General features: G+C 33.4%; 1 protein-coding gene across 4 annotated transcripts; it reads left to right on the top strand.

The window, feature by feature from the left end:
* Nucleotides 1–3868: 3868 nt before the first annotated feature.
* On the top strand, nucleotides 3869–11008 carry LOC107924436 (kinesin-like protein KIN-UB). 4 transcript variants are annotated; one of them, XM_016854885.2, is made up of 19 exons: nucleotides 3869–4230; nucleotides 4316–4416; nucleotides 4549–4671; nucleotides 4783–4968; nucleotides 5216–5437; nucleotides 5561–5714; nucleotides 5954–6103; nucleotides 6279–6367; nucleotides 6623–6817; nucleotides 6960–7082; nucleotides 7705–7833; nucleotides 7925–8056; nucleotides 8440–8563; nucleotides 8650–8742; nucleotides 9163–9288; nucleotides 9437–9562; nucleotides 9942–10085; nucleotides 10286–10414; nucleotides 10505–11008. In XM_016854885.2, exons 1-19 carry the CDS (start codon nucleotides 4044–4046, stop codon nucleotides 10663–10665), a joined length of 2694 nt encoding a protein of 897 aa, XP_016710374.1. In that variant the 5' UTR covers nucleotides 3869–4043; the 3' UTR covers nucleotides 10666–11008. The 4 variants fall into 4 exon arrangements, with proteins under 4 accessions (XP_016710374.1, XP_016710376.1, XP_016710375.1 ...); XM_016854887.2 differs by having other exon boundaries at nucleotides 3872–4230; nucleotides 4783–4896; nucleotides 6614–6817; XM_016854886.2 differs by having other exon boundaries at nucleotides 3873–4221; nucleotides 6614–6817.
* The last annotated feature ends 219 nt before the right edge of the window (nucleotides 11009–11227 follow it).

Genomic DNA, 11227 nt, shown 5'->3' with positions numbered 1-11227 from the left:
TGTGAATCCGTTAAATAATCAATCTCCTAACGTAGGGAGAAAAAGAAATACCTCACAAGTGTTACAGAGTCAATGCATCAAGATGTCACATTCGTTGCCGAAGCAACTCTTAAAAATTTCAGATCAATGCATCATATTATTTAATTAATATAGATCATTAACTCATTTAAGTAATAATTGAATTTACAATAGAACAATTATGAGTTAAAAGAGCTCATAAAAACCTGATATTCAATCAAAGATAACAAAGTATATAAAATTAACACAAATATTAAAGTTTTACAAATAAGACCATTGGAGGACTTGCACTTTCAAAAGTAGTTTCCCCATTTACGTATATTTCATATTTATTTCTAAATTGTGCCAATCAATTTAATTCTTCATAAAAGTTTAATAAAGAATTCAATATCACATTAATTAACAATTATTCACTTATTATTTTATCAATTTGTTTAAACATACTCACATGTATTAATCATTTCATCACTTACAACCATTTCGAAACATTTTAAATTCATCTACTATATATATATTCATATATATTTTCCTCCTCTTCATTTCCATTCCACATCCTTTATGTATATATTTGTTAGAATCTTTAACTTTTAGTATATAACATGCCTATATGTAACATTACCTATAATTTCACTATTTACTTATGTGTTCAAATCAAAGCTGTCTAATTGAGTCATAGTCACTAAATTATTTATATCTTGAGCTAAAGAATTTGAAATTAAGATCCGTTTGATGTTTTTGAAACTAAACTCAAATATATTTTTACCCTAAAAATTTCAGAATTTATGATTTAGCCAATAAGTACAGTAAATTCTTCAAATTTGTCTCTGTTCTGCTGTTTGACAGCTACTACCTTTCTTTACTAAAAATTAATTATCTCTTATTACGGGATTTGGATGATGTTTCCGTTTGTTTCTTTTGAAAATGGACTCATTAATAATTTAAAAATACAAATTTAAAACCCTAATAATTTTTTTACAATTTTTTATAATTTTCCAAAGTCAGAACATGGGAACCCAAATCCACCCCGACTTTGTTTCACGAAAATTAATATATCTCAAACTATAAAATTCCGTTTCTTTCACTGTTTCTTCCATATGAAACTAGACTCAAGAAGATTTAATTACATATTTAATTCAATCTCTAAATAAATTTTTATAATTTTTGGTGAATTTTCAAAGTTAAGTCACTACTGCTGTCCAAACTATTTTAATGAAAAAAATATTTTTTTTCCATAGTTCTTTGCACTATCTTTCATCGATTCACACATAAGTGTCATACTTTTGATTACTATACAATTTAGACACTTATGTTTATGTGTAAATTACATATTCATTTCTTAATCTTAGTACTTTTCACCATACAAATCACATTATCTCTTACCAATTTAATGTTTTAAGTCTCTATTCTTCATCAAATACTTTCTATTTCTAGTATTTAGATTAAATACATGTTTCATACATCTCACTTAAAACATCTTTAACTCAATCTATTGAAATACCTCGCTTGTTAAGAATTTCTTTATTTCTTCTTCATTTCTATGCATTTCTTATCTTCACCACTTTCCTTCCTTTTTCTTCTCATTTTCTCCACTTCATATACTATTTTCTTGCTTCTAAACTGATGAACATATTCTCTAGAATCTCTACTTCATTTTTCTCTTTATTATCTAAGGAAATTTTCAAAAATTTTGGATAAAAAAGTAGGTTTTCATGGCAAAGGACTAAATTGTAAAGAAAAGAAAACTTCTTTTCTTATCCTTTCACTCACGACGGAGGGATGATAAATTTCCTTCACCCTTCCTTTCTTTTTATACTACCATTTTCTAAATAAAACAATAATAAATATCTAAGTAAAATATTAATAAAATAATTTTTAACTAATTAATTAAAAAAATCACCAAAATATCATCAATATCATCATTACATTCTCGAATTCTCCCTTTTTCTAATTGACCATTTTACCCTTCATGATCTTTCAAAATTCCATCATTGAATTATCACTTAATTTGGTAAAATTGTGGTTTAGGCCCTCACAATTCTTCACCTATTCAATTTGGTTCATGCATGCCAATTCCATATCTTAGTAGGTTAGATTATTTTCACATCTGGTCCTTCAAATTTTTTATTTTTACACTTCGATCCTTTAAATTTTGAGTATTTACACTTGAGCCAAAAACTTTTCACATATTTATGATTTAGTCCCTTCCTTAATATATCATGTCATGCTTCTTGATTTAACTCTCTTTTGATATATTGAAACTTTCATTTTCTTTGATCTTATACCTTATTTTGCTAAGATTTTATTTTATATTATTCACGGTTAAGGGGGTTTTGAGGATGTTACAAACTTTGCATCGTTGGAGTTTCTTGATTCCTAGACTATGTTTTACCCGTGAAGATGAGAATGAAAGATTTATTTTTGGGACTTTTTTTTTAAAGAATAAAGGGTGATAGTGATACAGGAAATATAACTTGTAATGATAGTTGAATGATTGAGTGAAAATTTAGGTGTACCACTTGATACGTCAATGACTCTGACTTTTTACTGTTCATTTGACTTATTTTCGTAAATAATTTATAATATGCATATTTGAATAATTAAATTTTTTCTCACATTATTGAGGTAAAAAAGCCTTTCATGTATAAGGAAGTGAGCATAGCCTCTTCTAAAATCCCGTCTAGATTTTTGTGTGCTTTTTTATTGTATATTCATAAAATTACCAAATTATTGACCCATCAATACCATTCATTTATTACAAATGATTTTCTAAGGAATTAATGTGTATCGCCTCATATAGCATATGTTAAAATAGTAAATTCTTTATCCACCAAAAAAAATAGTAAAATCTAAATACAAATATATATAATATGAGGGGTAGGAAGTAGATTCACATATTTTAAACAATAAAAGCTTTAATCACTTCTTTTTTTTATTATATAAATTGAGGACAATAAAAATATATATATTTTGAAAAGTCTAAATACAAAAATTTTACACATGTTTTAATTAAAATTTTAAAGTATATATTATAATTGTATCAATAAAGTCATTTCATCAACGTACCTTCAATTTTGGCATTAAAATAACATTTTAAATTTAACATTGAGCATATTTAACATATATGAATCAAATTACAGCATAGACAACTTAAAATTGGTGGTGTTAAAAGAACACATAAAGTTATTAAAATTGAGGAGAGTTTTTTTTTTAATACATCAAATCCAATAAATTCTTAAAATAAAGGATCTATTTGATAATTTATTAAAATATTTTGAAATTTGAGAATTAATTTAAAATTTAGGTAAGATTTTGAGATGTTTGGGGCAATTAACCTAATGTTAAATATGATTTATTATAATGCTAATGTCTCATTATATTCCATCTAAATGGCCGGACAAATACTACAATGAATTTAACGGAGCAACTACTCTCTTTCTTTAAAATAAAATTATGATTTGGTCTTCGTTTAAAGAAAATTACAAAAAAGGAAAAAAAGGAAACGTCAAAATGACGTCGATGAATAAGCATGGTAACACAGATATATACTGCAGGAGAAAAAACAGGGAGTTAAAAGGCTTCCGTAGTAAGTTTCCAGATTTATCGAATAGCGATCGTGGTTGTAGGAGCTGCGACGAAGGACAATCCTGTCATTTGAAGAAACTGCCGAGCTGTCCACTTCACGACCAATTGCCGGAATCTAAGTGCACCGCAAATAAAGAAGGAAAAAAGTTAAAACACTGTTTCGGTAACTTTTGAAAATTTAAACTTCAAAATGGGGCCCGTGGAGGATGAATCCGTGCTAAGCCTCAGACCGTCTTTGTCTCATTCCCAAACACAGTGGGCCCCCCTCCCTCCCTCTCTCCATCCATAATCGCTTTGTTCAAAACTTTCGAATTCACCGTATCACGAACCCACGCCAAAACTTGGTCACTGTAACTCTGTAACCATTGAACTTCAAAGCAAGCTATAACTCCAAAAAAGTTAAAAAACAAAAAACAAAAAACAAAAAAGAAGGGGAAAAAGTGATGGCTTCCAATGGTTACAGAAATGGTACGGGTACCAACAAGGGAGCTATTAAGCCCCCCGCTTCATCTAATATCAGATCATCTTCATTCAAATCAAGGCTTCCTCCTTCATCCAATCACTCGCCGGGATCTGCTCTTCGCCGGACTAGCTCTGCCTCTTTCACCACCGCCGCTGGAGGTGACGGCGGTTAGTCTTTCAATTATTTCCTGTAATTGATTCCATAGTGCTATACCAAGTAAATGATTTATTGCGCTCGGTTTTTTCTCTACAGTGCCCGGAAGAGTTCGAGTAGCCGTTAGATTAAGGCCGCGAAATGCAGAAGAGTCGACTGCCGATGCAGATTTTGCCGATTGCGTTGAACTCCAACCCGAGGTTAAAAAAAAAAAAAACCTAAAATATTGAAGTTCTCAATTTCATTTTGTTGCTCTTACTCAGGACGGTTATTAGTGATTTTTTTTTCTTTTACATTTATTGTTTTATTAATAAATTTTGTTTTACTTATAGCTTAAGAGGCTTAAACTTAGGAAGAACAATTGGGAATCAGAAACCTACGAGTTTGATGAAGTGCTTACCGAGTTTGCTTCTCAAAAACGTGTCTACGAAGTTGTTGCTAAACCTGTTGTGGAGGTCTGTTTCATTTCAAATGTTTTCTTAATTTTACAATACAATGCCATTAAATTATGCACGTTTAGTGCTTAGTGTTTTGCCCCTATATCATTTTTGCTTTGGTTTTTGCAGAGTGTTCTGGATGGTTATAATGGTACAGTTATGGCTTATGGCCAGACTGGAACTGGGAAAACTTTCACTCTTGGACGATTGGGTGAGGAAGATACATCCGCTCGTGGAATAATGGTTCGTTCAATGGAGGAGATTTTAGTTAATGTTTCTCGAGAAACAGATTCTATCTCTGTTTCTTATTTGCAGGTTGATAGACTCATGAATTTTATTCTGTAATCTGTGTGATGCTTAGTTCTGAAAATTAATTGAATGTAATTTCTTTGGTGGTATCATGTTTGTCCAACTGTGCTATTTTGTATAAAATGCTTCTTGGATTTTAAATTTTTTTATTGTTTCCTTACAGTTTATATGCTCTGATTTTTTGTTAGACTTTCTGCTTTTGTGTTTCCTCAGTAAGAACTTTTACTAGTTTGTTTCCAATGTTTCCTTGTAGCTTTACATGGAGACCATCCAGGATCTCCTTGATCCGGCAAATGATAATATTTCCATTGTGGAAGATCCCAGAACTGGAGATGTGTCCTTACCGGGGGCAACTCATGTAGAAATTAAGGATGAGCAGAGTTTTTTGGAGCTACTGAGGTTAGGGGAAGCTCATCGAATTGCTGCAAATACTAAGTTGAATACTGAATCTTCTCGCAGTCATGCCATATTGATGGTGACTAATTTTTTCATTTCTGCTTCCAAATTTATGCACCACATTTTATTACCTACCTGTAGTTATTTATGCAGTTGTATTATCCTTTAGTAAAATAATATATATTCAACCATGTTACTGCAGGTACATGTTAAGAGATCAGTCTTGGGAGAAGAAGTTGCCATTCCAACTGAGTCAGACAAGTCTTCTCACTTTGTCAAACCTCCAAAGCCTCTTGTCCGGAAAAGCAAGCTAGTATTGGTAGATTTGGCAGGCTCAGAGCGTGTTCAAAAGTCAGGTGCTTATCTTTTCTTCCCCTCCAGTGGCAAATCGGTTGCCTGCTGCATATCAAAGAGCATTTTCATTTTTTGCCACCTAAGATTTTTAAGCATTGCATCTCATATAAATATCTTTGGCAAAGAAGTTATATTTCCTATCCAACCTATATATGCCTGTATACTTTCTTAAGTGCTAGTGCTGGCGTTACTTATGAGTTGGATCCGGTTTGATGAGTTTGATTCTCTTTGCTTCTGGCAGGAAGTGAGGGACACATGTTGGAAGAAGCTAAGTCTATTAACCTGTCACTGAGTGCTTTGGGTAAGTGTATTAATGCTTTAGCAGAGAATAGTGCTCATGTGCCCATTCGTGATTCAAAACTTACGAGGCTACTCAGAGATTCTTTCGGAGGTAAGTCATCTTTTATGTTAATTTAAGTTGGCATGTGCCCGGGCTACATTTTAACCTAACTAAGCTATTATGGCGAAGATGTTTATGATCTAAATTTTTATATATTTCTTTAGGAGTTTTATATCTGGAGTTGAATGTTTTTGAGTTATTATGAGATAGATTCTATGTATTGCAGGTACTGCCAGGACCTCATTAATTGTGACAATTGGCCCTTCCCCACGACATCGAGGAGAGACTGCAAGTACGATATTGTTTGGTCAAAGGGTGAGTTCTTACACCTAAATGGGCTCAAACTATAATCTATCATGTGTTTGCTATAAATAATATCTGCTTTCAAACAACTCATGATTATAAAGTGAAGGCACTGGATGCATTGTAGTTATATTTAAGCTTCTCTTCGTTGTTTGACACATTTCTTTCATCTGTCCATTTCTTCATGTTTTGTGTAACATAGTCTCTAAATTATGTAAAAGTAAGATGCTATTACCTTGCTAACTCCATTATGTTCAGGCAATGAAGGTGGAGAATATGTTGAGAATAAAGGAAGAGTTTGATTATAAAAGTTTGGCTAGAAGGCTTGAAATACAGCTGGACAAGCTCATTGCAGAAAATGAAAGGCAACAGAAGGCTTTTGATGACGAAGTTGAAAGAATAAACTTAGAAGCACAAAACCGTGTCTCTGAGGTTGAGAGAAATTTCACAGATGCCTTAGAGGTTAGTTCAGCAATTCATCACTCCCCCTGATGCGTGATTCTATATCCTCATGTTTTTATATTTTCCATTATTCATTATTAAACAGTTATTTGCTTGAGAATGTGATATATTGATATTGAACATCTGGTTGCTCCTTTTACAGAAGGAACGACTAAAGTGCCAGATGGAATATATGGAATCAGTTAAGAAGCTGGAGGAAAAGATGATAGAAAATCAACAGAAGCATCAGCATGATGGCTTCATGAAGGACAAATGTAATGGGGAGGTACTTTGCATCAAGAACCATATCTTGTTTCATGTTAAGTTTATCAGGTGAATTCATGGCTAGCCAGTTGGGAACTTGTCTTGATGACATTTATGATCTTTCTTTGATATAACAGCATTAAGGAATTGTGCATTATTTTCCTAACTTATCATGGCATATTTTTCTTGTGTGTAAGTTTCACTTTAGATATGTAGTAGCATGCCCATTGTTGAGCCATGTTTTTTTCTAATTTTCTTGTATATGTGGCTTAAAGTTTCTTCCATCAGTCAGATTTTTGTCCCATACTGTGGCAATCACCTCTCAAAGCTATTTCTGCGAACTCAAGTTCAAAGTTCTCTATTTCGCATGCGTTTATTGGAAGATGTGATTAATTCAAACTTTATTCTTATAGTGTTTTCAATGTTTGAAATACGTATTTATGGCTTGTTGGTGATTTGTTTGGCATTCAACATAATGGTAAAAAGACTGTTTTTAATAATGGTGTACACATATTACTTGCATGATGGTCAAGTATAATGTCCTTGTACGAACTCAATTGCCATTACTAGGTGGTGTACACAGTATTTTAGTTCATCTTGTGTTGTCTTTTGTTAACATGTTTCATCTTCATCATAATTTTTAGGGGCCTGGATTTTGTGAGGACATTGCTGTGATAAAAAAACTGCTAGAGAAAGAAACTCATATGAGAAAGGAAGCTGAAAAGGAGGTCAACAAACTTAAAAGTCAACTAGGACAGCACATGGATGCCGGGGTATACTTACTATTCAAAAAATGAATACGTTTATACCAATTTCTGAGCTTCTATTGATATCGGTTATATGAGGATTAATTTGGTGTTTTAGGCAGGTGGAGATGCTGAAATCTTAAAGCTACAAATAGCTCTGGAGGATGAGGTTCATCAGAAAAAGAAGCTTGAAGAAGAAATAATAATACTAAGAAGTCAGATGTTACAACTGACTTTTGAAGCCGACCAGGTATTTGGTGTTATGCATGCTTTTCATGCTATTGTTAAATTCTCTTTCTGAATACAATTGACATCCTGATATATGTAATTCGAAGCTTTGTTGAGTATTTGAGCTTTCCACAATTGGCTTCTCTCATCAACATTATGATCTAGTATCTGGTCTCGATGTCAAAAACTTTGATCATATCAAAAGGAGCTCCTTGTATTTTTATAAATTTTCTGCTTGCATTGAACTTAGCTTAGAAAGACTAGATCTTCTACTTGATGGCTTTTCCTTTATGTGCTTGACTGAAAATTTTGGTGCATTTAATATCATCTGTGAGACTTAGCATCCTTGGCATTCAAACTCAAGCACACCTTTATGCTGATATCTTTTTTATTTTACATATGTAGATGAGAAGGTGTCTTGCAAGAGGTGGATCTGGAAATGCTTATCCTGGTTTAGATTCTCCAATGTCTCAAGTTAGGGACTCTTTGAGTGGACATAAGACACCAGTTTCTGCACTATTTGATCAAGGTCATAAATTATGTTATTTTTCTAAAATATTGCTTGAACTGTTTTTTCCCCATGAATTTCTTATTTTCCTTTTATCAATTTATCAGTTGGAGTGGAAAAGATATTGGATTTGCTTGAGTCAGAAGATGCTAACGTACGCATTCATGCTGTAAAAGTAGTGGCAAACCTAGCAGCTGAAGGTGAGCAAAAGCTTTGGTGTCTTGTGTCCTTGATAAGGTACTCTGTATAGATAGCTGATGGTTAGAAGTCTGTTCAACTTGTAATCTGTCTTTTGGAAAATTTGATTGTAGACCTTGGGTGCTAATTGCTTATACTCATGTTATGGAGTGCTTTGGGTAAAACTAATTTGAATGTTTAAGCATTAAAATCAGTATTGGACCACTATATTACCTTATTTGTTGTTGCTTTCTCAGCTTCAGTATTCTGCTTGTGTTGGTTGGTCAAGCTAATATTTCCATCTCTTTTTGCTTGAAAAGGCTTCTTCTTTACCCTGTTATAAAAGTTAATTGTTCAAATAAATCCAGTTCCTCTAATAAGGATGAAATTGTGCTATGTCTTCGTATGCGAGTAATGAGGAGCACTTTCCATTTACTGAGCAGAAGCAAACCAGGAAAGGATTGTTGAAGCTGGTGGTCTTACTTCCTTGCTGATGCTTCTAAGAAGTTATGAGGATGAAACTGTTCGCAGAGTAGCAGCCGGTGCAATTGCTAATCTTGCAATGAATGGTAATATTTTTCTTTAAATATCCTTCTTATCATTTTTGAGTATATCAGTCTACTTTTAATTGGTGTTTTTGTGCCAAGAGTTCGTCCACTGATTGGTTCTGAGTTCTGACTACATAGGTTTAATATATTTTCCTTTTATGCAAAGCAGAAGCCAATCAAGAACTCATAATGGTTCAAGGGGGAATCAGTTTATTGTCTACTACAGCATCTGATGCTGAGGATCCTCAGACTCTACGCATGGTTGCTGGAGCTATAGCTAACCTGTGTGGGAATGGTATACTAATTTATCTTTGTATTACCTCTTTTACATTACAGTGTTTATTTTCCCATATCTGGTATAATTTTAATTGCTATTATATAATTGATCTCTCGGTACTACATAAATTCTATGATTAATTAGATCTACTACATGAAGAATTTCTTGGTTGTATTATCCATTGCATGCACTATTTTGCGGCTTCATTCCATGTAATAGGAGTATTCCATTTATGGGATCTGTCACGCCTTTGGCTTTGTCATTTAGGCTTCCATGATAAATTCTAATTATGCTTAGTACTTGTCCTTATGGTTGCTATTGAACTTAAATCCTGCTTTGGCAATGCTTGAACTGGGCTGTTCTTTCTGCTTCTGACACATTCTCATGCTTCTTCCAGATAAACTGCAAGCAACACTGAGGTCTGAAGGTGGAATCAAGGCATTGCTGGGAATGGTGAGATGCAGACATCCAGATGTTCTTTCCCAAGTTGCTCGTGGAATTGCCAACTTTGCAAAATGTGAATCTCGTGCATCTACTAATGGTAAGTCTTGGATCTGTTGCATGCCATTGTTGACTGTTGACTGCTGTGAAGTTTTAGTTATCCTTCTGCATCAACGTAACTCTCTTTATTCTTAAGCTCAAATCTGACTTAAGCTGTGTAGTTCTTTTCAAAATATCAGTCATTTAGCTTGATAACATCTAGCACGAAATGGTCTCCACATAGCTCTCGTGTTACTTCAGGTATACGAAGCGGGAGATCACTTCTTATCGATGAAGGTGCACTTCCATGGATTGTGCAAAGTGCTAACAATGATGCTGCACCTATTAGGCGACACATTGAGCTCGCACTGTGTCATTTGGCACAGCATGGTCAGTTGAATTCTCCATCGATAAAAATTAATCTTTGTGAGACACTATACACGTTGGGACCTTTATTTTTTTAACCTTTTGAAATTTCAGAAGCAAATGCAAAGGACATGATAAATGGGGGTGCCCTCTGGGAGCTGGTTCGCATAACACGGGACTGTTCTCGAGAGGATATTAGAAGTCTTGCTCGCCGAACACTGAATTCGAGCCTGTTATTTCGATCTGAAATGAGGCGGCTAAGGATAGAGTTGTGATTGAGGTGAAGTTTTGGGCCTTTTTGTAACCTGTTCTAAAAGTGGCATGTCAGGAAAACAACATATCTCGACACTGTATAGTCTTGAAGGTCGAGAGATTGGTGTAATACCACCCTCAGCGCTGAAAGAGCTTCTACAATTTGGGGTGGGTTTGTAGTAGTATTATTTATTTTTGCTAGGTTCTTTCGTTGAGCTTAACGTAAGTTTCCGTTGGTGAAATGGTTGGGATGAAGAAAAATTTTGTTGGCCATGTTAAGCCGAAATATCATTTTGTAGTATGTGTTAAGGGGGCCACTCATTAATTACGTGTTCTTTAAAACTTTTACTAGTCATTTATTCTTTATTTGCCAATTGCAGTAAAATGAGTTCAAAGGGTCAAATAAAAAGCAAGTAAAATTTAATTTAAACATCTTTTTTAAAACTTTATAAGTACAAATATAATAAATTGCAAATACTTATTTGAACTAGAATATAATTGGATAAAATTTAGCTATGATAAATGGGCATGGTAGCGTTAATGATTCACGTATGGTAATTGTTTCTGCAGGATTAAGTTTAACTT

The sequence above is a fragment of the Gossypium hirsutum genome, chromosome A11 (assembly GCF_007990345.1).
Source record: "Gossypium hirsutum isolate 1008001.06 chromosome A11, Gossypium_hirsutum_v2.1, whole genome shotgun sequence".
Classification (NCBI taxonomy): domain Eukaryota; kingdom Viridiplantae; phylum Streptophyta; class Magnoliopsida; order Malvales; family Malvaceae; genus Gossypium; species Gossypium hirsutum.
Note: the sequence above shows the minus strand (reverse complement) of the source record. Positions and strands in the feature narration are given on the sequence as shown.

Bases quoted from the DNA above. Each gene is read 5' to 3' on its own strand.
- LOC107924436 (XM_016854884.2), top strand. From the start codon at position 4,044: ATGGCTTCCAATGGTTACAGAAATGGTACGGGTACCAACAAGGGAGCT. The intron at 9,563-9,941 runs GTATACTAATTT...TGCTTCTTCCAG, and splicing joins AGCTAACCTGTGTGGGAATG to ATAAACTGCAAGCAACACTG. The intron at 10,086-10,285 runs GTAAGTCTTGGA...GTGTTACTTCAG, and splicing joins ATCTCGTGCATCTACTAATG to GTATACGAAGCGGGAGATCA.